Raw genomic sequence first — 26892 nt, 5'->3', positions numbered from 1 at the left:
AAATGCTTCTAAAAGCTAAGCATGAAAACAATATACTATTGTTGCTTCTCCTTGACATATGTTGTCTGGATCACATTCTCTAAAGATAATCATATGAAATGGCTGTTAAAAATATATCTGTCTGCTCACATGGCTATCATCTGCACACATGGCTATCATGTCTTCAACTATCTTCATACATTTTAATAATGTATTCTAATTTCATGTTAAAACCCGTATGGTTTTGCCATGAATGCATTCCCATCCGTTTCTTTGGTGTCATCCTGAGTTCCAGTGTAAGAGCAGCAGTGATTTCTCTTTCCCCCAGTGCTCATTGCTGTATCTCACTTCACTCGTTCTCTAAAACAAAACTTGGAAGCATTGTGCATGGACAATGGGAGGTCAGTTGGATTTTTCAAAGTACTCTAATGTGCAAAGAAATTTAAGAAATAATCAAGATTTTATATGTAGCCAAAAGTCCAATAACAGTTCTAATTTTCAAAGGTAGTACCAGGTTTGAGAAGGACTCACTAAAAAAAAACTTCTGGGCATCACTGTAGGTTGTAAATCTATCGCCAGCTTATACCTGCACTAACAAACACAAACACAACACATTTAAAAGAGGGAAAGCAGTAACTGATGTGCAGCTCCCAGCACTCTGGAGATGTCAGAATAGGCAGCTTTAACTGCACCAGCTTGGATTTCTACAGCAGTATAAGCAGCTGTAGGCTGCTGCACCATCTACACCACTAGGTTTGTCTGCTTTGTAATACACCACGAAGTTTCACTATCGGTTGTTTAAAGGGATGCCAAGTCTATTCTTGTATGTTACAGTTAATATTTGTATTGCTTGTAATGTTTATATCATATGGCTGTGCATGTCCTCAAATCTACGAGTACGGTTGCCTCCTGAATTTTGCAGATGTAAGATAAGCTCATAATGTGTGCCTTTTGGAGAGCTAAATAAAAGAGGGCCTGTCCCAGCATTTCCAAGACTCTTTCTTTGTACTTGCCCTTGCCTAAAAATCCTTCAAAATTAAATAATTCAGAATTACCCATTAGAAACATGGCAAAAACTCATCGTAGAAACAAAACAGGAAACTGCAGCTACTATTAAGCATAAACCATTTAATGGGGGAGGGGGGAACCCTCAAAATTAGGGTTTAGAAAAAGCAGACATGTGATGCAACACCCAGAAAAATACGGCATACTCCATTTAATCCTCCAGGGAAAGATTGAAGGCAAACAAGGTCCAGGCAGAAGAAGAACATCATGGCTTCAGAATCTAAGGGATTGGTCTGGACAAAACTCAGCAGCACCTTTTCGTGTGGCTGCTGATAAAAATAGGATCGCCAACGTCCGATAACGGATATGGCACAAGAAAAAGAAGAAAAAGCGGATTCACTGATAATGTTCTAAAGTTTGAAATAAGACGTCCTTACATATATTTGGTAATTGTTAATGCCTGGAGGAGTCAATGCGCATCATCTGAGCTATGTAATAACAAAATCAGCATCATGCAGCTCTGTATCTGTTTTGAGTATTAAAATCTTGGTGGGAAGATCAGAAAGGGAGGGATGAGATTCAGTTTCCTCCTCATGCTGATCCCTGCCCAGAGTCAATAAAAATAGATAGGAAGCTGAATAATATATTTTAGATATTGGCTGAGTTTATTCATCATGCAAAGTCATAAATCAAAGGAAAAGGAAGGCCAAGACGAAAGATAACTTAGTGGCCTTTTTCATTTTTGGGTTTTACCAATGAGGGTTTGGAAAAATCCTCTAGAATAATTTAATCGCTGTTTCTTCAGCTTTATTCCCTTTTTAAAGGAGACCTTAATACAAGAAAATGCATGATAAAAGCTCTGCAAGGACTGGTTTTATAAGGCAATAATATGGAATTCCAAACAAATACCTCCCAATCTCCCCTCAACTCGTGGCTTTCACCATCTGTAAATGACTATTAATGAAGTTCGCCTAAAACCCGAGGCTGGCTGAGGAGACCAATTATGTCAGAAATGAGTGAAAGACCTCAGAAACCTAGCTCTAAGTTGTGCAAAAAGCATGAATTGTAATATAATGGGAGATTTTTCAAATACATACAAGTTAACCGTGTTAATGGTGTAGGGATGGTGATCTCTGCTGCTTTCTGGCAAACAATGGACAAAATGAAAACTTGACAGCTTAATTTGGCAGGTTTTATTCTTTCACTTTCTATTATACAAAATACTTTACAATTTAAAAACATTTTCCCAACAAAAATCATATACATATATTTATATTTAAAGAGCCAATTACACCAAAGGGAAAAGCCTGATGAAGAGAGAGATAGCCCACCCACTTTATTGATGAGGAACCAAAATGGCAGAGGAGTGATTAAGAGAAAGTTCTTGGCCCACACTTTGTGTCTCTGATAACTGCCAAGTCTTCCCAGATATATTCTGACTTTAATAAATACGCGGCTGCTCCTTTCCCATCTCTGGGATGGTGACCTCAGCTATGTTGCTACTTCATAAGTGGTGTTCATTCCCTTTCTGTTATCCCTTTAACATTAGAAGCACTTTTCAAGTCCAGAGCCCAAAATTCATACTTTGATTCATCCTTCTGCAAAAGGGCTTTTCAACGAAATCATCTCAACCGGATGCGCAAAAAAACATCAGCATTCACTCTGATTTAGCAGGCAAAACTAATGTCCTTCTTCAAGGGCCAGAATTCCTTTCCTTGTATCAGAGAGACTGACCTATAAGAAAAAAGCCCACTACATTTAAATCTGTGCCTACAAGACACCACTGCAGGGAAATTTAAATACGTTTCTGCTCAAAGGGCTTTTTTTCCTAGACTAAATTTTGCAGGCTGGGACAGGCACACAGTAGGTACCATTCCTTGCTGGATTTGCATAGGTTAAGGAAGCTTAATTTTACAGAAATACGATCCAGCACAACATGTAAACCAGTGACCTGCCCTAAAAAGGAGACCAAAAATAGATGTATATGTTGTCTTCAGAATTAAGAGAAGTGTCCCTGACTCAGCCATGTTTGTCTGGGGTGGCAAGAGAAAGAAGGGACTGGTATGGAAGAGGGCCCCTCCTGCATTCACAGGGGAGCCCATCAATGAGTCACTGCTGAATAGCAAAAGCCTGTAGGAGGGTAGGAAGGTCATGGGCATCTGCAGCTTCATAGAGGCTGTTCTGGCCCAGCATGGAGAGAGCCATACGGAGGGTGCTCCAGATGTTGTCAGACATGGCTCCCTGTTGACCCCGTGGCCCACGACTCTTCTGCTGCATCTGCAGGGCTTCCAAGAAGTGTTCTATAGCCTCTCTGTCAAGACAGCAGCATACAGCAATGAAAGGAGTTAGTGATCAAGAATAGCTCATAGTCCAGGCTTGTCCCAAATGTTAGCCACAGGGAGAAAGAAGGAGCAGTTCTAAGACTTTCATTTCCCATACACCTTAGGCGCTCTTTGCTGGTTTCGCCAAAACAAATACTTACCTTTGGATCATCTTTTATTTGATTTTACCTCTCACCTTTGTTACTTTAAAGCAGTGTTTCCCAAACTTGATAATTTTAAGGCATGTGGACTTCAACTCCCAGAATTCCACAGCCAGCGTTGCTCCAATTCTGGGAGTTGAAGTCCTCATGCCTTAAAATTGTCAAGTTTGGGGAACACTGCTTTAAAGGTAACTCAAAGCAGGGAACATGTCAAATACTCCTATTTACCCCACAACAACAACCCTATGAGATGAGTTGAATCGAGTTTGACTGGCCCAAAATCATCCAGACAGCTTTCATGCCTAAAGCGGGCACAGAACTCAAAATCTTTTGGTTTCTAGGCCAACACCTTAGCCACTATTTTATTTTCCTCAGTAAATAAATGAACACGTATAATGTTTTTGACTCATTTGCTTAATTGGGTTCTCTTGATCCACTTTTAGGACTTGTGTGGAAAACAGATCACATTTTAGGTCATATTTATGCAGGAATATTGAACGTTCAAAAGGGTTCACAAACTTTTAAGCACCGCCTGTAGATGAGACACAGCAAAAGCCAGTGAATATGACCTTGTGAAAGAGGAGGTGAAATGAGCGAAGGCACTATTAAGTCAACTGTGATGGCAATTTCTCTGGGTTTCAGAGTTGCCTGATCCACCACTCGTCTAGTAGCTCCAGTCTACGGTGGCCTCGTCTAATCAAAAGCAGGAGCAGAACCAACCTCAGCTTTAAAGTCACTCAACTCACCTATGGGCCCCTAAGTTGATACAACTAATGCCTAGGTTGTAGCGAGAACGTATATAGCCCGGCTGCAGTTCCAGCGCTTGCCGGTAAGCAGCTACAGCTTCCTCACTCCGATTCCCGTTGGCTAAGGTGGCTCCCAACTTGTTCCAAAGGAGATGATCCTAGAAGAGGGAAGCAGGTTGGATCAGACTTGGTAGAACAACTTTGTTTTTTCCTCCCCTCCCCTGAAACAACACATTCTTCTCAAACTTTCTGGGTTTCAAGACTATTTGCTTAGTCTTGGTCTTTATCTTTAGTAGTTCATCCCTGTGCCTTTCTATAGTCCTCCCTCCCATTTTCCCCTTCAATAACAACCCTATGAAGTACTACCGCAATTACGTTCCTTAGTCATTCTATATTTCTCTTTCCCTTACAATGGATAAAGATTGCAGGGAAAGTATGATAGCTAAGGAGTTAACAACCCAAAAAGCTACTTCTTGGGGGTGGGGGGAGATTTCTCTCTCTCTGATTGAAGTCTCCTCTCTGTCATACCCACAGGAAACAGATTCATCTCCTTTGCAAGATTGTGGTAAAGGTTGCTTGAGAATGACAGAAGTGCTCTAGCTTTAAATAGCATTCATAAGTGCTTCTCTTAGTTTTTACTGAGATGGCTGTACTTCGATATCGATGGAGAAATATCAGTTTTGGTATGTCCCCATTGATTTCCACACCACTTTTGGTATGGAAGAGTCTTTTTTTTAAATAAAGATTTTATTGGTTTTTGTTTTTCATCAACATGTGTTAATTTTTCCAATCAACAAATTGTCTGGAGTTTGCTATGCTAATACATGTTCAATTCCTAATCCTTCATTCTTTCCTCTAGCCAAGAATAAAATAGGTTCCAAATTTGATAGTAGTCTGTATCTTCTTTATCTTTCAACCTCATAGTTAATCTGTCCATCTCTGCACATTCCAATATTTTCCTGGTTATTTCTTGGTATGGAAGAGTCTTAAGAACGGACTCCTGCCATCAGAAACAGCCTCAGTGAGAAAACAATACCAGCTTCTACTACCCTTTTCCTCTCCCCGTGCCTTCCTTACATTTGGGCGTGCGCTCAGGGCAGCAGTGAAGCAATCCACAGCTTTCTCATACTCGCCACTCAGATTGAAGAGAACACCCAGGCCACATTGTACATCAGGATCCACAACATCGGGGTTGGTACGGACAGCTTCCAAGAACAATTCCTTCACCTCGTGAAAAAGTGAGCTGAGGAAGGAAAAAATGAAGAGACCAATGTGGTAAGAAGAGCGACCGCCAGTCCTGTCTTGCTTTATTATCACTGGAGGTTTTTAAGACGAGGCTTGACAGTCCCTTGTCTGAGATGGTATAGGTTCTCCTGCTTGAGCAGGGGCTGGACTAGAAGACGTCCAAGTTCCCTTCCAGCTCTATTCTATTCTATTTGCCCAGTTCCCATTTATTGCTCATTTTGCAGACTCACTCAGTTAGGAGGGAACCCAGAACACGTTTGGAGGATCCAAGACCTGGGCTAGAATTCTCCCCTTCGGGTTCTTTTCCCGTCAGATGAGCATAGGCTGGTTTGTGGTGCAACCAGTCACGCAGGGTTTCACATGCCTGTTTCTGCAGTGATTCATTGGTAAAACTGACAGCTAAAGCCATAAGTGCAGTGAGGTTTCCGGGCTGCAACTCCAGGCACCTACAGGAAGCAGGAAAACCATTCGGGTAAAACACCAAGGGATACAACTGCAACTGGCGCAATCCTATCCCTTTGATTTTCCAACCCAATTCTTTCTGCGCTAAGAAAGAAAATCCTGCTGACCCCACATCAAAGGGCCAGCTGCAAGCAATGGATTTAGTTTCGTTTCAGGTGAGGAGAAGATGCAAGGGTATAGCTTAAGTTCGCACACATCCCCAAAGAGTCAGCTTCATTGGCCTTTAGACTTTGGACTACCACACTGGAAAGTCCCAAGGCCTTGCACTTCGGCTGCTCGGGAAGGTTACTCACTGTCGAAGGGCACTTATGGCAGCAAGTTCTTGTTCATTCTCGGCTTGGGTGGTTCCCAGGTACTGCCAAGCCTAACACAAAGACATGACAAAAACAAGAGAGGGGGGCTGATGTTTGCAAATCTTCTTTTCTCCTCTCCATCTTTTTTTTCTCACTGCAAGGGGAAAAAAATATTTCTGGGGAGGAGGGGGTTCACACTTGATAGCACACCAAAAGCAACCAGCTGGCCCAGAGAGCCAGTGATTTAAGCATACTCAAGCAGCTGCTCTCGAGATTGATCAGAATGGCGGTGGAGGAATAAGGCAAAATCCCAATTGTTGCCTGAAGCAGCCACTTCTTTCCTTCTCATGGTTAACCCGGCTTTGGGAAAACGTCAGAAATCATGACCCAGAAGGTGGCACGCACCCCAACCCTGTCCAGGAAGGAGACCGAAGAACTGAATTCTGATCTGAAGCAACTCTGCTCCAGTTCTGCAAAAGAGGAACATGATGCCAAAACTGATTTGACTTCATCATTGCCTAAACCTGATTTTGGCTTACAAGTTTGCCAAACGGAAATGGGAGGGGAAGTTGGTAAATTCCTTGGGAGGGGGAAAAATTAAGGAATGCATGAGAGTCTTCTGCTGCCTGAGAGGAGATACCCACCAAGGTTCAAACGGCACAGACTGTTTTCCTAAAACAAAAGCACTGCATGTAATTGGTGGACAACGAACTGTGGGTGGCCCAGGGAAGAAAAGGTTTTTTTTAGCTATGCCGGTTTTCGCAGGAAAACCTCAGAACTGATTTTGCTTCTACTGTACCTAGATGGATCTTTCAATAAAGTTTTACTCTCAGTGAATTCTTTTTTAGACTGTGCAAACTGGGACGGTTGACACACGAGTCCTTGGCACCCCAATAAGACCACCCACCTCCAATTACAAATGTTACAAAGGAATATATCTAATTCCACGTGATCAGAGTTGGTCCTCCCTCCAGCACACAGGGGCTAAGCTGCCATTTGACATAAGCCAAGGCAGAGAGATGCTGGTCCTCCTTCCCTCACCTCCATATGATCGGGCTTTTGTTGCACAGCAGCTTCAAAGAATAGGACAGCATTGGGGAGATGCCCCTCCTCCAGACATTTCAGCCCCTCCTCAAAAGCCTGCGGGTGGTCCCGTACAGGGTTTTCTTCTTCAAACTGGTATCCCTACAAGGGAGGAAAAACAAAACATCAGTTGCTTCTAAAGGCTGCTCCCAAGATGTTAGGAAAGAGATGGGACACTTGCTACTCCACAGCAGGGTTTTGCTGCTTGTTTAAGGTACAACAACAGGAAGGACTAGTCCATCTGCTTTTCTCTTCTGCTTGCAAGTCCAGGGCAGTGCATCTTTCCTTGCCAATTAATCAATGTGTGGGACAGCACTGAAGAGGCTAAGTGGAGTCTTAGGTGCAGAGGTAAGTAAGCAGAGAGCATCTTCTATCTCTAGACCCATCTTCTACCTTCTGCAGGAAAATGAGGATAGCTCATGTCACTTGCCTCCAAAATTCTAGAAATCACATGATGAGAAAACTTGCAGAGAAGGCGGGGGGCAGATAACCGCATCTACTTATCCTCAAAGTGTACCCTAAGAGCACTTTGCCAATATGGCCCCACCACCTGCCTCAGGGCCCAGCCTCTATTGGCTCTGGGGGGAGGGGGGGGCAAAGTGGCAAACTACTGAAGGATGCATTTGGATAACCACCCAGAGCCAAGATGCATTAAAATGGGAAAAAACTGGAGGCAGGCACGGTTAGCAGGATAGGAAGAAGATAGTGCAAAGAAAAAGTTATACTCTGTTTACTCCATCTTTTTTTTAAAAAAAAAAATAAGGATTTATTATGCTTTATTTAGACAGCATTTCAGCTTGTTAGTTCTCAGCCTTTTTTATATATATAAAAGTTGCTATCCACACCACTCGCTAGTAAGAGTTGTACCATCAAGAAGAAAAATGAGGGACAGAGAGTACAAAGCCCAGCATCCTTTCTGCAGCAGGTACCTTGTCATAAGTGGAGCTGGCAAGATCCTCATATTCCGTTAGCCAAGGATGAGCCTCTGCATCTCGCTTGGCCATCTCCTCCCACTCAGCCTGCAATTTGTCCCAAAAATCCACATCTGACTAGAGAAAGGAGAGAAAAGAAAATATCCAGGTTTTTTTCTCAAATAAATGTATTAGAGAGGGTTCCTATCACAGAAGAAGGCAGGCCACGTCCATTACCTCCACAGCAGTCTTGGCCTGCTCAAAGTCTGGATCCAGTGCATTCCCAGTGTGTGCAAACTGATCTACCCAGGCTTCAGATGTATCCTAAGAAGAGAAGGCAGAGGGGAAAAAAAATCTTCTAAAAGAAAGCTAAATACGCAAAGCAACATATAACGTTCAAGCTATTTTGACAGAATTAGGAAGGGGATGAGTTTGATCTGTTCCTCATCTACAGATGCTCTGCTCAGTTCTGGGCCCCAAATCCACTTACTGGCTACATGGAGCAAGCTGCCATGAGTTCTCCTGCTGAAAGCAGCAAGCAGCAGACAGGAATCCTACCTGCTGCTGAATAAACTCAGTTGCCCATTGCTCTGCCTTATCCTGGTCCCTGGGATTAATGGTCACCCGATTGGCCTCGATGGACACCCTCCCATCTCCAATCTGGCGAACAAATTTTACGAACTGCATGAAGAAAGGAGACACAGGTAGAGATTATCATTATTCATGTCCTTTCACCTCCAAAATATATCTTTTGCCTGGTTTAGCCTGCACCTGGCCTGAGCAGATCTTCCAAGAAAAGGCAAAAAACCTGTTCAGCTTTACTGGGCACATGGGAATCAGAGGTTATGTAAAATAATTACACAATAATAGCAATAAGGCTCTAGAAAATCCTCCAAAAAGATTACTGTACAGGTGAAAACCCAGATTAAGTCCTGCTACAGAACTACCCCTTTTCACCCAGTCTCATCCCAAATTTATCTTGATCTGACAACAAGAGTAAACTCTGGCCTCACAGTTTCTAACTAATTCTTAAGAATATGAATGCTATTCTACCATGAATGATTGCAGAGAGGAAGCAGGGGAGGGTGTTTGTGTTAACAAAAACTCCATTATGATACTGAGGACAAGAACTACTAAGATGATCGTGCCTTGCATGGGGTTCACTGATGAAATGCAGAAGGCTCAGCAGAGAGAGGAGCTTCCAACCTGGTGCATGGTTATATTTAACTCTGCATTTCCTAATGGGTTTTATCCATAACTGTCCAGCAGGCTTCATTAGTGAGCAAGATTTCATTAGGAAATCATTAGGACAAATTCCAAAACTCTAGCCATTATATTACACTATTGACAGTGAAGCACCAATCTTCTAAGACAGCCTTCCCAAATGCAATGGTCTTCAGATGTGCTAGAGGTGGGCTGGAAGAAAATTCTGAATTTTGAAACCTAACACATCTGGAGATCAGAAAAGAAAGGCAATCCTTAAGAAAATCAAGAGATGTGGAATCCTTCATTTTCCTTATGAGGTAACAATAATAAATCAACCTAACCAGTTCGGGGGGGGGGGAAACCATGGCATTTTCATTTTTCACAGGGGTGGGGGATACGTAGCCCATAACAAGCCCTCTTCCCTCATTTTGCTGTCTCTGGCAGCCCATCTAGTCAGATGGTCAACGGGCTGGAGAAAGCCCTAACGAGTCATAGCAATGCATGTTGATTACTTTAAATCAGGACATTGGGAAGAAAAGATGATGCACAAGGAAGCAAAGAAAGGGGGGTGGTGGCTTGTGTGTATGTGGGTACACATATGGCCCTGGAAGTTGAAAATGTTGATAGCTAGTAGTGTTCAAATGAGTTACAGGATCAAATACACTGGCATGCACATATCCACAATTATTTTTTCTCCAGCCTTACAACTTTGCGCTATTTCTTTTGAAGAAAACACCAGTCATATTTTTACCTCAGAATCATTCAGCTTGGGATCGTCCACTTTTGAAAGAAAATCATTAGCTGTTTTTTTCAGATCGTCTTCAGGCTGGTATTCCTCATACCTATGACCAGAACAAACCAGGCAGAGTCAGGATAAACTAAAACAATGCTATGTTCAAAAGTGATCTGATCCTTTGCACTATATTTTTATTTATTCCTTATCCCATGTTCCAGTTTGCAATTCAAACCCTAGTTTGAATTTTAACATGAAAACAACATAAAATCTGAGCTTAAAAAATGAACATAGATTGAAGCAATTTACAAATATCATAAAAATTAAAATAAAAAGCAAGCCCCAACCAATTTCACCTATAGAAGCAAAATAGTAGCACATAACCCTTACAACATGAATATAAAATAAGTAAAATAATTCACAAATCATAACAAAACTGTTTTGTTTCTAGGGATAAGTAGACAAAAGTCTCTATTCCACCCATTCCCTTAGAAGGTCCCTAAAGATATCTTGGTTTTCACACAGAAACATGAGAGAACAAACAAGCTTTTATTATCTGGAACAAGGCAATTAAGAGCTTCAAGAAGTACAAGAATACACTGATTTGGATCCAGAGTAAACTGTCTCCTAAAGGATATTTTAAAATCTGAAAGAATGTGTTTCTCTTATCTGGTCCAGGTCAGTCTAATAGCTTAGTTCAATTGGTATCTTAGTTTAAACGTACCACCACATACAAAGTGTAGTGGTATACAATCCCAAAAGAGATCGCAGTTGGGAATCAACCAAAATGAAAAGGTGACACAGATACCACCTGGACATTTAAAGATAAGGGTGGATTTAATGCTACCTTGAATTGTCTACATGGTCCTTCAAGAGAGATACAATTATCTCCACTTAGATGAATTTCCTACATTAACACTGCCATTTATTTGACTGAACTCACTTGATTAAACTCCATCTCATCTATTGAACTCAGTCACTGCATACATAGTCAAGTCTGAATCTGAGCAGAGTTGAAATATAAATTGAATCTGATCTTACCCCAAATACTTAGATAAACTCATTCAGTATTTCAAGTGATGCCATATTCAGCACCACAAATATGATGAAGCACATTTTGCAAACAATCGTCTAGATACGAATATCTAGGTCTCTGGAATCCAGTGTACCCACTCATTGTCTGAAATCTGCTCCTATTGGATACTATCAAATTGTCTTTGACATCAGCTTCTAATTCTGCTTTCTTCACAGGAGGTGGGGCAAGCTATGAAATGAATTGCCTTTAGAGTTTAAGCAAACGGCCTCCTTGCTAATTAACTACTTAAGAGTAGTGCAAGAGATAAAGCATGGCTGCATTTCAATTTGCATGTCCAATTATAACTCCATCTTGAACATATATCACATACATGGAGTTTACTTCAGGAGTGGCTTTCAACCCTTAACAAAGGCAGTCAGCAATGAAAACCGAAGTGCTTAAGAAAATGCTGTACAGGCAGTCCTCAAGTTACAACCACAACTGAGGCCAAAATTTCTGTTGTTAAATGAGACTTTTGTTAAGTGAATTTCACCCCATTTTACAACATTTATTGCCACGGTTAAGTGAATCACTGCAGTTGATAAGTTAGTAGCCTGATGGTTAAATGAATCTGACTTTCCCATTGACTCTAATTGTCAAAAGACCACAAAAGGGGATCACATGACCTTGGGAAACAGCAACAGTCAAAAATATGAACCAGTTTGTCAATCATCTGCATTTTGATCATATGATCACAGGGATGCTGCAAAAGTTGTAACTTTGAAAAACGATCATGTCACATTTTTCAGTGCTGTTGTAACTTTGGTCACTCAGTGAGCTGTTGTAAGTTGAGGACTACCTGTATTTTTTTCCAATGTGACAGGGGGTAGTATGGGATGACAATTTGGTAAATTTGTAAGGTCCTCTGTAGTTTAGAATCTCTTTCATAATAGTGGGAAATTCTGTCCCACTATTAAAAATTCTCTGAACTGAGGACCATTTGATCACCAGCACTCCTGTTGCTGCTGGATTTTCAGAATGGACCTGCCAGTGTTGGACTTGGAAAGCCTTTCCAGGCATCTCAATGGATTCACATGTAATTATAGGAAGAAACCACAGAGACACTCGCCATTTATCAGCTGAGGCTTGATCTTCTGATTCACCTAGCCACAGCTTCTCCTCTGACTGCTCCAAGTATTCTTCTGCCCATTTGGCAGGAGATGCAGATAATGGATCTATACAGAAATGGGATAAAAGTAAGTTAACTAAACAGCCTGGGAGAAGCAAGAAGCACTGAGAAGCAACAACCATTATCAAGCATCATTGCACAGAAATACCTACTATCCTACTCAAAGTCAGCTTCAATTATCCTAGACCTAGCGAATGCCCTAGCTAATACCCTAGCCTAGCTAATACCCAAAAATATGAGTTATTACATAAAGTTATTCATAGTCTTCCAGCCGGGACACTGTTGTATTAATCACCATCACCCATTTTAATTTGGAAAAAGTCCAGAGAAAGGCAACTGGGATTGGGAAAATGATTTTGAAAGCCCAACTGAAGACAATCAGGAAAGCACAGAGAAATGACTGACGCAGAGCTCCAGTAGCAGTTCTGCCTTGTCTACAAGTCTACCACAGCAAAGGAAAAAATAAAGTGACTCGCAAATTATTTAATTTGGATATAACAAGACTCTAGACAAAACATTTAACTCTGCAAATAACTATAAAACAGGTCATAATTCCCAGAATTACACAATCTTCCTTCTCTAAAAGGCCTTTGTACTTTTAAGGCCCTGTTGAAAAATTACATTCAATTCAGAATGCCATTTATGTATTGAAGGAAACTCTAGTTGAGCAAATCCTATGCTACATTAAACACGTATTCAGGTGGCACATGATTGTTAATTTAACTGCAATGCACCCAGAGTTCCCTTTTATCCCATGACTGAGAATGGAATTAAACCCGAATCCCTTCAATACTATGCTATACTGACTTCTCAAAACATGCTTTCCTAGAACATATGTTTTCTAGAAAAACCTACTTTTCTAGGTCTACAGACTTAAATCTTCAGAAGGCAAGACAGAAGAAAAAAAAGACTGTCTAAAAGAAGCTGAACAAGAAAGGAGATACTCTTTAGTACTATGCAGGAAACTTCCTTTATTCTGTCAATCCTGCACCCATTCTGTTTACAGTGGCTTTGTTTTTCCCACCCTGCTCCATTAAATGCAATAGATAAATAAATAATAATAATAAATAAGTAAATACCCATAAGCTCCTGTAAAGTGAGAGATGCCCACATCTTCCCAACAGCAGCCTTACCTGTAACCTCAGCAATGAACTCCTGGGACCAATCGGCACCATCATAATCTGAGGAAACGTCAACTGCATTATCAGATGCACCAAGGAAGTCCTGTGCCCAGTTTTCCGAGAGTGCCAGAGCTGCCACCCCTGGAGCTAAGGAACAGGAATGGGTCCCAATAAGTGTCCCAATATCAAACACACACACACATAGCACATCTCCCAATACACACAGGTGAGACCAATGCCAGACTGTATTTTTTTCTATAATTCACAACCCTCTCCGTCCCCTTTTGAGAAACAAAAGACCAGAGCCTGCCCTACTCCCTTTTGTCCAGAAGGTGTTTGGCTCTTCCTTGTTCACATTTACCTCTCTGTGGGGCCTGTCGGAAATTAGATTGCTCAATTTCCTGCATCTCAGCCAACAGATCATCCATCTTGAATGTTTGTGGGCCGCAGGGGAGCATGGGGCCATTCTGCTCGTGAAGGAACTCTGCCACCAGCTGTCACAGAAAATGATACAGGAATTTGTGTGGGCAAAATGTACATCGGGGATGGAAATAAAGTTATAGAACAAGTCAAGGATGGTGAGGAAGATAGAAACAAGACATATGGGAAGGCTTACATCATCTTCAGTGGCTCTTCCAAGAGGTTTGGGCACCTAGAAAACAGAAGAGGTGTGGTAATTATCTTGAGCTCCCTCTGCGCCTCCATCTCACTTTGATATTATACAGCTCTTTAGACAATGAGAATGGTCAATTTTAAATCAGATGGAACTGTATACGGGAAAAGAAGATATAATGATGGTTCCAATCTCTCCACATATCCTCAAGAAAGGATCCCTGCAAGACTAAATGTGGGAGATTCAGGTTATTGACAATATTTATTTCCATTCTTCAGTTCCACCCATGCACTATGAGTTTGAACCTAGCTTGGCCTGAATAATTGTGTGCCTACATAATATATCTGTGGCAAATATGAGATTTGAAGCAGGAATTTTCCAGATCAACTTTTAATCAGCTCTTGAAACTGCCACTGTGGAAAAAACAAATCATTTTGGAAAGTCTACTGATCCTAAGCATGTAGTGACAACTACCCTATAAGAAACCTAAAACCTTTCCAAGCCACACTCTTCCACGATTTGATTCACAGCTGAATTTATATACTGTATTAAATCACATTCTTTTCATTAAAATTTGTTGAATAAGCCCCAATGGCTGAATTAACTCACTGTGCTGAACTACACAAGTTACAGTTTAGTGCAATTACAAACTCAAACATAAAAGCATCCTATATTTAAATTTCCTATTTTAATGGCAATATGACGACTATGACAAGAATGAAAAAAAGAAAAGAAAACACATATCTTCAAACTATGGATTCAGAGACAGTTTCTAAAGGTACAGTGAACTGCAAGAGCCAATTAATAAGTCCTGGATCAAATAAAGGTGAAATTCATACACTTTGATGCAATAAAAAATAGATACAATAGGAAAAAATATTCTGAGCAGAAGTGAGGAAAATACAAGGCAATAGAGACAACAGACAAGATGGATGTATGGCATCAAAGTGATTAGCAGAAAGTCCAGAGATGGGACACGCATCAACATATTGAATGTTTTGTACCATCTCCAGAAGCTGAATTAGTTTCAGGGTCCCTAATATCCTAAATCAGCTTTATACCTATTCCAAGACAGAGCAATAGTACCCTAAAACAGACTAAGTGTGTTAAACTTACCACATCTGCTATTGGACCAATGGGAGGCCACGCTAGGGAGCCATGGAGTCCTTCCTGTTGCAGGCCCTTGTCCTGTGTGAAGTGGCTAGCCAGCTTCATCAGAGGATTAGAGCCCCCACACTCTGGCTCCACCAACTCCCTCATTGCCATGGTAGGTGGTGGAGAATGTGACACCCACACAACCCTCACCTGTCCAAAGAATAAAGAGTTGCACAAATTATATTTAGTTACAGTATATATAGAATTGTCTGCATGATTAGATTACTGGTCGGGCAACTTCGAAAAGGATCATGGAATGCAACTACTGCAGCAGACGAAACAGAGACATCAATTTCCCTGCTAGTAGTAATGAATTTTGGAGCACCATCCCTAAAACCTATCTAAGTCACATCCAGATCTACCCATATATTTACTTACTTTATGTATGTGCTTACCTGTTTACATATGCATGATATATAATTTTATAGTGATTAACACTGACATTACTTAACGACAAAGGAAAATCCAGGAAGTGTCAGCTAACCAACCATTACTGTCCAAAATGACAAGCAATGAATTATGGTTTATTACCTTACCATATTAGGTATTAGATCAGTGAGCAGATTTCTAATCTATGGCTAGCACAAGACATGGCGCAACTCATCATGTAATACAAAATCACAATGTCAGGTTGATTAATCCAAGCCCTCATCCCAACCCCTACCCCCAGTAACCACAAGTGTTGGAGCTCAGACCCAACTATTGCAGTATTGTTAGCATGGTACTCAAATACCACTTACACTGACAATATTACTGTTTACTGGGGTTTACCTGAGTTTATATAAACCAGCAAAACATACACTATGGCTGTCAAAGCACAATGCCTGTGTTCATACATGTTAAGGCAAATTATGATGGTTACCATTTGGTTTAGCATGTTGCACAACTCTCGGCTTAAAACTGCACAATTACAAGTCACACCGAAATACATTTACCTACACACCCACAAATGAATTAAGTAACTCTTAACAAACACATCTCACGCAGACGTATTAACCCAGGAAGCACGTCCATATACAGTATTCCCTTTCCAGCATACATTCAATCAATGGCAAAATCTACGTTCTCCTCTGCTAAGCCCTGATGCTTTCCAGTGGGCTACAGTTACCTAGCCGTCATTGAACCACCACCAGGGACATACAGTACTGTATACACGCATCTTGATCACTTCATAAAACCCGAGGAGCGAGTTAGAGCCGAAAGCAAGTTCTGGAGCTTACCCAGGACTGTGTCAATTGAGACACCAAGAGATTTTCTAATCTATACTATCCTAATAGCCAGCACTGAAAAAAAACGAAAGCGACAACGCAAGCCGGACTTGATTTCAGGAATCTCGACGACTCTGCTGCACGCCTGGCTGAATAACCAGTCTCCACCGCCGGAAAGGTTTGGGGATGAAATTAACCAGCTCACCAGGCTTCCAAGGCCTTGCTTCTCTCCACTTCAGAGCTCGCCTTTCCCAGCAGCCATGGGGGAGGATCTCCATGTCCTGCCCCTAATGAACTGAATCGCTCCGGCGAACTACCTAAGAGTACGTACCGGGAATCTCCCGCTCCCCTTCCTCTATCCAATGCAATACATACCTACACGTCCCCGTGTCTGCTTCGTTCCTACAACATTCGCAAAAAGAAGAAAGGAGGCGGAGCCGGCCCTTAAAGGGCCCGCGCGCAGTAACAGAAACCGGGAAGCAACGCCGACTCTGGAGCGTTTGCCACGGAAAGCCAACCACGTTGGGAATATTGATGTCAGGATAATATCGTGCTGGTTTTGATGCAGAAGTTAAAAAAAAAAAAAAAAAACAATAGAGGCTAATAGCATTTCTTGGTCAGATTACGATTTCAGCTTTGCTTAACCCCGAGTAAACCGGTTTAGAAATCGAATGATGTAACAGCCGGACACCCATATCACAGCTTTGACTATGCAGTGGATATCCTATCCACCAATGTTTCAGTAAGTTCTTCTATGCCTGGCATTCAGTATTAAAGCTATGGAAAAAATATTCAGTGCAAGGTCAGCTGACTTTCTTCTGGCTCTGTTATAAGCTCTGGAAGGAATTGCTGTTTTAAAGTAGAGCGTAAAGAGATGGGTGAAAGAATTGTATTTTCCCATCGTTTTTTCTTATCAGTTAAGAACTTATTTTCTGAGTAATGTCTAAAACCTTGATAGTAAATCCAAATGACTTATGTATTTAAAGTGAAAATCTTGAGAACCTGAAGCCACAGATAAATATATAATGCATAATGAGGAACTTTGTTGTTGCTAATTGCGAAGTCGTGTCCGACTCATCGCAACCCCATGGACAACGTTCCTCCAGGTCTTCCTGTCCTCTACCATCTTCTGGAGTCCATTTAAGTTCTCACCTACTGCTTCAGTGACTCCATCCAGCCATCTCATTCTCTGTCGTCCCGTTCTTATTGCCCTCAATCTTTCCCAGCATTAGGCCCTTTTCCAGTGAATCCTTCCTTCTCATTAGGTGGCCAAAGTATTTGAGTTTCAACTTCAGGATATGGCCTTCTAAAGAGCAGTCAGGGTTGATCTCTTCTAGGATTGACCGGTTTGAACGCCTTGCAGTCCAAGGGACTTGCAGGAGTCTTCTCCAGCACCATAGTTCAAAGGCCTCAATTCTTTGGCGCTCAGCCTTTCTTATGGTCCAACTTTCACAGGGATACATTGCAACTGGGAAAACCATGGCCTGGACTATACGCACTTTTGTTGGCAGGATGATGTCTCTGCTTTTTAGTATGCTGTCTAGATTTGCCATAGCTTTTCTCCCCAAGAGCAAGCGTCTTTTAATTTCTTGGCTGCAGTCCCCATCTGAGGTGATCTTGGAGCCCAGAAAAATAAAATCTGTCACTACCTCCATTTCTTCCCCATCTATTGGCCAGGAATTGAGAGGGCCGGATGCCATGATTTTGGTTTTCTTAATGTTGAGTTCCAAGCCAACTTTTGCACTCTCCTTCTTCACCCGCATCAAGAGGCTCTTTAGTTCCTCTTCACTTTCTGCCATTAGCGTGGTATCATCTGCATATCTTAGGCTGTTGATATTTCTCCCGGCAATCTTAATTCCAACTTTTGTTTCATCTAGCCCTGCCTTTCTCATGATGTGCTCTGCATATAAGTTAAATAGGCAGGGCGACAGTATACAGCCTTGCCGGACTCCTTTTCCAATTTTGAACCAATCAGTGGTTCCGTGTCCAGTTCTCACTGTTGCTTCTTGACCCGCATATAGGTTTCTCAAGAGACAAATGAGATGGTTTGGTACTCCCATCTCTTTAAGAACTTGCCACAATTTGTTGTGATCCACACAATCAAAGGCTTTTGCATAGTCAATGAAGCAGAAGTAGATGTTTTTTCTGGAACTCCCTAGCTTTCTCCATGATCCAGCGTATGTTGGCAATTTGATCTCTAGTTCCTCTGCCTCTTCTAAATCCTGCCTGTACTTCTGGTAGTTCTCGATCCACATACTGCTGGAGTCTAGCTTGTAGGATTTTAAGCATAACTTTACTAGCATGTGAAATGAGTGCAATGGTGCGATAGTTTGAACATTCTTTGGCATTGCCTTTCTTTGGAATTGGAATGTAAACTGACCTTTTCCAATCCTGTGGCCACTGTTGAGTTTTCCAAATTTGCTGGCAAATTGAGAATGAGGAACTTACAGTGCCACAAATAGCTGATCTAGTGTAACTGCTATCCATGCTTAATACTACACATACCAGGCTAATTTTCACAGGGGATGGAATATTAAAATCACAAGAATATTTATGAATGCTTACTTCAGTGATGGCGAACCTTTTAGAGACCGAGTGCCCCAAAACTGGCACCGCCCCCTGCTCCACCCACCTTGCCCCGCCCGCCCCACGCTCTGCCCCACTCAACTGCCCGCAAGGCCACCCACTGCCTCCACGGCCCACCGCAGCAGATTGCCCAGGTGGCCCTGCAGTGCCATTGTGGCCACGCCCTGTGCCCCGCAACATCATCTACGCGCAATAGGGCATGAGGGTGGAGTCTTATCCCTGCTGGGCGGCTGCCATGTCCTTGGTTGCGGTGCTCTGCGCAGGCTGCGCCTGGTGACAACTCTCCTCCGGGGGGGACTGCTGGTGAGGAGGGGGCCATGGGGGGAGTTGGGGCTGGGGCAACAGCATGCGTGACCACAGAGAGGGCAATGAGTGCCACCTCTGGCACGCGTGCCATAGGTTCGCCACCACTGGCTTAAGTCATGTCTCAAAAGTCACTAATTCCCCATTCTACTGTATAGAATTACTCTCTTCATTAATATTAGTATTAAAAAAGAGTAAGTTGAATAAGTCTTTATAAAAAATATGGTGATTTACCTTTTATTTGTTCATAATAACTTATTTTCTCAAGTAGCAGTTTATCCCAGCTTTCCCCAAATTAGATCCTTCTAGGTGTGTTAAAATTAAAAATCCCTTTACATCAACTATTCAGTTGGGGATAGCAAAAGTTGCTATCCACCACAACTAATAGTTTCTTGTTAAAAAGGCTATTACCTACAGCCAAAATAACTAAAAGAGGGTTTTTAAAAATATGAGAACAAAAAGGGAAACAGAAAAAGATTCATATGTTTGGATTTGTGTGATGTTTACAAAAATTATAGTTTTACTCTTCCGACAAATTAAGTTTAAGTTAAATGGCTCATGTGGAATGACCTCCACTGAACTGTAACACTAATCCACTTCAGGGTAATGATTCCAAGCCAACTGATTCAGTTTAATCACTTTCTTAGTTTAGCCTGCACAGAAGTCCTTTTTGGCACTTTGATCAAAGTAATAGGGCTACTTCCATCTGGCAATTTAAAAGTTCAGTCCAGAATGCTTCTTTAAATGTGAACTTCTGTTAAAACTTCACTGAGCAATGTCCTTTAGAACAGTGTAATAAAGAAAACCTGAAATGCTACCATGGGTCAAGATGCTGATCTGTTGACTAACCTTCTCAGGAAGCCTAATTTTTTCACTGAAATGTACTTTAGTCCACAACTACAGTTTATTGAAATGGACTAATTCCCTAGGTCCTACAATCCTGAACCATAAGATCGTCACCCTGGCTGGGCTTGAGACAAACCTTTTTCCTTGCGTCTGCTAGTTTAATAAGGCCTCCAACATAGGTCTCAAATATTGTTTTTCAAGCAGCTGAAATGTTAAGATCACTTCCTAACAGATAAAAATTTAGAAGACAGTCACCTGCAAACTTCCTAATCAGTGAAAAGATCAGTTCACACCAGGGTGGTTCCACCCTCTTGAGATTGTCACAAGGTACTTTTTAATACCAAAAACAGGTCCAAAAGAAGGCAGCAATGCAACTCTTACATAACTCAATCCAACAGGTTCTCAAGTGCTGCAAACGGAAAACAGGATGAGAGGCCACCTTCTGTTTGAAGTGCCACCAGCAGATATACCTATACAGCCCCAGCTTTGAGCCTCTCCAAAGCTGCAACAGAATAGAATAACAGCTGGAAGGGGCCTTGGAGGTCTTCTAGTCCAACCCCCTGCACAAGCAGGAAACCCTATAGAGAAATACCTCATATAACTTCATGGTTTTTGAATTCAACTGAATGGCATTTCTAATGCTGTTTTTATCCACTCTCATAAATAATCAATGTGAAACAGACATTATAGGAGGAGAGTTGTGTTAGTCTGTGGTAGCACTTTCCAACTAACACATTTTATTATTAAAAAGCATAAGCTGTAAGAAAGCTGCCTAGAGTGGCAAGGCTGATGTAGGATTTAAATTGAGAGAAGTGGGAAGGGAGGATGAGGAGAAAAGAAAGGGTGGTACGGTAATACAGATGGAAGTTACATCTGAGATAGATTGCAACTGCATTATCAATTAACAATTGTTAATGTGTTAAACACCCACATTGTTGAGACTGCCTGAAAACTCTGATGTGAGTTCAACGTTTCAAGTTCAATGGTGCTGTTAAAGTCCCACATTTCCAAAACAGTCACTTTGCTATGGAGATTTCTGGAGGGTTGAAATACTGATAGGGTTGTCTTTGATTTGAAGGCTTAACAAATACAGTGAATTTTTATTTACATCCATTATGGAGATGAATATTAGTGACCCAGAAAGCCACAAACCATTTTCTGTTCCAGAATAATCACTTCTGAAAAATAAAAACTACCCCCAAATGGCAGAAGTACCATTAGCCTCAGTGGAACATATTTAAGAGCATCTTAATGAATTGCAGAATATCTAAAAGGAAATATATAAACATTTTTAATAAATAAACACATGCTGTAGTCTAATAAAAGGCTGTTTAGTTCTAATGCAGGTAGCAAATCATTTTGTTACAGTTTTACAAGGTGTATCCTATTTTGCAGTTCTTTAGGCAATAGCTCTACCTGTAGGATTCAAAAAGAAGAAAACATGAGGAGTAGCAAAATTTGACGGAATTGCATGGACTATCTATCCTTTATTGTATAACAGGAGAAATAGCAAAGGATAAACAGACAAGGGATTATCTTCTCTCTTCTTGCAATTTTAATTAGCATTATTTTCTTGTGGATTATACCTTTCTTCCTGTTTATCATTAATGATAATCTGCATTTTATTAAAATACTACTTGTGATCAAAAAGTGGTCTAAATTGTGGAAACCCTGGTCTTGTTCGCTGGAAGATTCTCTTGATCCTATGGAAAATCGCCTTCTATGATGTTCCTTTAATCTCTGCACCCTGTCTCTGGCAGCTGTTATCTGCTCTTGGTCCAGTGAGGTTGACCTTGGCCCCTTAAGACCTTCTCTGTTCCTGCTTTTTATTCCCAGTAGTCCTTACAAGTAGTCCTCAACTTATGACCACAACTGAGCCCAAAATTTGTGTTCCTAAGTGAGACAGTTAAGTGAGTTTTGCTCCATTTTATGATTTTTCTTGCCACAGTTGTTAAGTGAATCACTGCAGTTGTTAAGTTACTAGCACGATTGTTAAGTGAATCTGGCTTCCCCACTGACTTTGCTTGTCAGGTCTCAGAAGGTGATCACATTACTCCAGGACGCTGCAAGTATCATAAATATGAGTCAGTTGCCAAGCATCTGAATTTTGATTGTGTGACAATGGGGATGCTACAGTAGTCATTAGGTGTGAAAAATAGTCATAAGTCACTTTTTTCAGTGCTGTTGTAACTTAAAAACAGTTACTAAATGAATGGTTAAGTCAAGGACTACCTGTGTTGACCGGCTGAAACCAATGGAGAACATGTGCTAAAGCCTTCCAATGGTAAAGATCTCATAAAGACTTGTCCCTTTAGGAATCCCCCCCCCCCCAAAAAAAACCCTGGATCCTCATTCTTTCCTGCAGGCTTCCTTTGCTCTACCTGTTTTGCACATGAACATTTGAAAAGGATTTATTATCATAACTGGCATAGTTTGCTTAGAATTAACCCATCAGAGTTCTGGTTGCCTAAATCCATTGAAGTGCCCAGCAGTCTAACCTCATTAGAGCCTTGATAATGATACAGCTGTTAATCAGCTAGTTATCTTCAGCTGCTTTATACTATTTGCCTTGATAAGGTCAGATTTCCCTACCATTTTATTATTTTAATAAAATATTAATATCTTTAATGCCTTTTGGTGAATTTTCATATGTTAGATAGACCATATTATGAAGACTAATTACAAATAGTCCTCACTTTATGACCATTCAAAGTTACCGTGGAGCCACTCCAAAGCTACTTACAACTGGGTCCCAGCGTTCTGGTGGCCTCAACAGCCTCCCCCCCCGATCATGTGACTGTATTTTGGACACTTGCCAACTGGCTGGCATTTACAACTGTTACAATGGCCCACAACCACATGACAATAATTTTTGGCATTTTTTGCCAGTTTCCAGTATTTTCTTCCAATTTTCAGAAAAAAAAATCCATTGAAGAAAATGGATTTGCTACTACAAAAAAGGTTGTAAAATTGGGTGTGATCGTGTGGTGACCCACTCAATTATAGTAGTAAGTCGTGGACTACCTCTATAAAGGGAACACATTGGACTCCTAATAGCTTCATGGATAGGTCCATGCCATTTTCTTTTTATATATATAATATTTTATTAGTTTTCTAATTTTACAATTAAACATTTAAAAAGCAACATGGTGATTGGGTTAATCAATAATTCAATAATCTTTAGTACAAATCTCAAGTTACAACATCAGATATTTCCTCTCTTTTTCCCTTAATATCTACTATCTCAGGCTAATATAGTTCTAATTATTATCAACTAAGTAAAACCATCTTTGTTACATTTATCAATAATTCTTAGCTTATCTTCTTCTTCCTCTTGTGCCATATCCATTATCAGACGTTGGCGATCATGTTGGCGATCCTGTTTTTATCAGCAGCCGCACGAAAAAGTGCTGCTGAGTTTTGTCCAAACCAGTCCCTTAGATTTTGAAGCCACGATGTACTTCTTCTGCCTGGACCTCATTTGCCTTCAATCTTTCCCTGTAGGATTAAATGGAGTATGCCATATTTTTCTGGGTGTCGCATTACATGTCTGAAATATTCTAATTTTCTAATTTTAGCTTATACATATCTTAATTGTGTTTGCATTCAATGTCCTGATTACCTTTCCCCCAACCTTTCATTTCCCATCAATATTCATATTAACATTTGGTATTTATAATTTCCAAACTTTAAGTAACCAAAGTTTCCCTTATCTCAACTTTCTTTTTCCCTTTTCATAACAAAGTCTAATATTCTAAATACACATCTTATCTATTTGCATATAGTTTTGTTCTTTTCTAAAAGTTATCTATTTTCTACCATATTAAACCAAAGGTCTATTAGTCTTGTTACACATCTTACCTATTCAATTATGTTTATTTTCTAAAAATTATCCATTTTCCACCATATTCAACCCTCTAATCCAGACATCTCAAACTCGCGACGTCACGTGACATCGCGCTACGTATCGGAACTTTTTTGCCATTGCAGGCAATGGGGTGGGCGCGGTTTTGCGATGATGCATCCGGCCTGAGGGCCAGCAGTTTGACACCCCTGCTCTAATCAGTAATATGAAATCCCCTCTAATAAATCAAAACTCTAGTTTCCTTCAGCCTTACTCTGGCTTTCTTCCTTTGCCAACTGACCTTCCATGTCAGTACTTTTGAATCATCAAACAGTTCTCCCTCTATTATTATATATATTATTTGAAATAAGAAAGACCATTGAATTACAATTTTTTGGGGAAGAACTAGCCCATTTGTATTCATTAGATCGCCTCCCTATTACTCCAATTTCCCACAATTGTCCTGATAAGTTTATCTTCCATTCAATCTGTTCTTCTTCCTTTTCCTCAAATTTCCTCTGATTTATGTAAAAAGTATTTTCCCTTTTCAATGTTGTCACTCTCTTTTCTGATTTTTTCCGTTGGGTGGATCTGTTGGTCAATTGGGTCCTCTGTTTTATTGTTTAGTTGTTCCACTTCTCCTGTTATTTTCTGCATTGTTAGTTCTTTGGTTGTAGTCAAGATCTGGGTTTGTATATCTAAGCTGGCATCTTGTTCCTTTATGTTGCATCTTATTTTGTCACAAGCTGAAAGAATGGTTTCGTGTATTGATTTCAACATAGAAAGGATTTTTTCCTGAGCTTCATCCATATTCTCTTGATAATGTGTTAAGTTGAAGACTTTAAAAATCAAATGTTAAAAATAGTTTTTCGTTTTTTATAACTGGGTATGGGACATCTATTTCATGTGTTATAGGTAGTCTTTATAGTGGAAATTGTTTACCAAGTAAGAATTTATAGCCCAAAGTATTCCATCATCTTGTGTAATAACAGATACTTCTCATGTAAAGAAATAGGAAAGCAATTCCTCACATATAACTCTGAAAATCAGTAAAGGTTTACATTCATAGTTCAAAGAGGCCAAATATGCCACTCAGAAATTCCTTCTTTACAGCTGAGTTTTTCACAGGTGGTATCTGTCAAGGTCAAAAGAGTTTTTTCTAGAGTCTGGGCTTCAAGCCAAATCTCTTTTAGGCAATAACAAGTTGTAATACCATACTTTACCACAAGATGTCACCGATGCCATTTAAAGCTTTTTAAGTCCAAAGTTTTTATGATAGTTTTTCAAGGTTTTTTTTTTTTTAGATTAAAAACAAATGTCTCCAGTAAGAATAGGAAAACTTTTAGTCCCCAAGTTTCAAAAGCATATGCATCCAATTAGATTAGAATTGTTTTTATAGTTGCTCTGTTTCCCTTGGGTAGTTAGTCGCCGCTGTTCTTAGAGGGTGGGGTAGAAATTCTCTTTCCCTTCTCCTCACAGGGGGAAAAATACTTTGGGCAGCTTTTACAGGAAAAGATATTTAAAGTCTTAAAGAGAAGATCAGATCTCACCCAGTTTCATCTGCATTGCTTTAAAGATGCTTGGTGGTGATTTTGACTTCGACTGTCAGCAGCTTAGTGACAAGCCATATTGCTATGGCCACTCTTTCCCCCACCGGTCTGAAGGACTGCCCTGAATCAAGCGGAAGGCCTGCTGCCTACAGGGTGACTTTCGACCCTTTCCAGAGTCCCCCAGCGGGACAAATTTGGACGCGAAAGACGGAGCTCGTCTTCCAGCGTCTGCGGAACCACGATGGCCAACCGGAAGTTCAGGTCCATGCCATTTTCCATGCCTTTTTCCTAAATATTTTCCATGCCTTTTTTCTTTTTCTTTTTTTAGAATTTTATTAAAGTTTATTATAATATAAAATACAAATTTTAAAAAAGATTATAAAGGAATAGAAAAAGTAAAAGAAGGGAAAGGAAGCAAGGTTAAAAAGAAAAGAAAAAAAAAAGCCCAATGACTTCTGACTTTTTTCAGTGCAAGAGAATAGAAAATACAGTTGCAACCAAAACCTTTTGCTTTCCATATTTACTATTAGCCCTTTCTATAACACAGTTAACCTAATAATCAAAGTTTCATTTTTTTTCTGTTTAAGCATAAAGTTCAGAAGCAGTTTCCAAGTGAAAACAAACTGGATATAATCTTTTGTTTAAATAAAGCAGCTGATACAAATAGACATTCAGCTATTCCTTTTACATTCATTTAATATACTTGTATAATTAAGCTGCTGTCATACCAAATAGTAGCTTACTTGCTCTTTGAACATAATTGAACATAATTATTTTTCACTACAGAATGCTTACTTCAAAATTTGAAGTTTTTTCAATTAAAAAAATGGAAGTATGCCAGGTGAATATTAAATAAAACATATAAAATAATATTTTCGAGCCATTGGATTACAGTTCTGTGATCACATATTGTTTTTGATAATAAAGAGTCTTTCTTCTGGACCTGATGTTCCAGGCATAAGAAGAAAAATTAGTCAGCCTGATGTGATTAGCAACTGAAATATTACTTTCACTGAAATGATTAAATAGTTGGACCCCTTTCTCTTCAATTTTATATCTCAGCCTTTTTAACACAAACACATGATAAAATTACTACATCAAAGGACTAGAAACATGTTTCAGCCTATCCATATTTTTTAGTTATATTAATTTTTTTAACCTCAGGCCAAGAACATTCACTATTTTCCACTGTGGGAGACTTGGCTTCTTCGTTTGTTTTCCAAAAATATACATGAGATAAACCTCTTCCATAAAAACCCTTAACTTATTCCATAAAAGGTTTGAAACAAATAATCAACATCTGTTTTCTTTGCGCAA

The 26892-nt window shown here is 40.3% G+C and overlaps 1 protein-coding gene across 3 annotated transcripts; it reads right to left on the bottom strand.

Annotated features, from left to right (window-relative positions):
- Positions 1 to 2162: 2162 nt before the first annotated feature.
- On the bottom strand, positions 2163 to 16965 carry PEX5 (peroxisomal biogenesis factor 5). Of its 3 annotated transcripts, none has more exons than XM_039338796.1 (16): positions 16822 to 16965; positions 15200 to 15388; positions 14087 to 14122; positions 13832 to 13964; positions 13483 to 13617; positions 12290 to 12395; positions 10164 to 10254; positions 8765 to 8887; positions 8444 to 8530; positions 8225 to 8344; positions 7254 to 7397; positions 6213 to 6283; positions 5688 to 5903; positions 5290 to 5455; positions 4213 to 4370; positions 2163 to 3295 (listed from the first exon to the last, which is right to left on the bottom strand). In XM_039338796.1, exons 2-16 carry the CDS (start codon positions 15347 to 15349, stop codon positions 3094 to 3096), a joined length of 1938 nt encoding a protein of 645 aa, XP_039194730.1. In that variant the 5' UTR covers positions 15350 to 15388; positions 16822 to 16965; the 3' UTR covers positions 2163 to 3093. The 3 variants fall into 3 exon arrangements, with proteins under 3 accessions (XP_039194730.1, XP_039194731.1, XP_039194732.1); XM_039338797.1 differs by lacking the exon at positions 16822 to 16965 and adding an exon at positions 16652 to 16790; XM_039338798.1 differs by lacking the exon at positions 8765 to 8887.
- Between the last annotated feature and the right edge of the window lie 9927 nt (positions 16966 to 26892).

This window comes from Crotalus tigris, unplaced genomic scaffold (assembly GCF_016545835.1).
Source record: "Crotalus tigris isolate CLP2741 ecotype Arizona unplaced genomic scaffold, ASM1654583v1 scf7180000017716.2861928, whole genome shotgun sequence".
Classification (NCBI taxonomy): Eukaryota; Metazoa; Chordata; class Lepidosauria; order Squamata; family Viperidae; genus Crotalus; species Crotalus tigris.
This window is presented reverse-complemented; position numbering and strand designations above follow the sequence as displayed.

Excerpts from the sequence above, each read along its gene's own strand:
- PEX5 (XM_039338796.1), bottom strand. The coding sequence starts at position 15,349 with ATGGCAATGAGGGAGTTGGTGGAGCCAGAGTGTGGGGGCTCTAATCCT. Across the intron at positions 13,965-14,086 it reads GAAGAGCCACTGAAGATGAT|CTGGTGGCAGAGTTCCTTCA; the intron begins GTAAGCCTTCCC and ends TTTCTGTGACAG. Across the intron at positions 8,345-8,443 it reads AGGCCAAGACTGCTGTGGAG|TCAGATGTGGATTTTTGGGA; the intron begins GTAATGGACGTG and ends TCCTTTCTCTAG.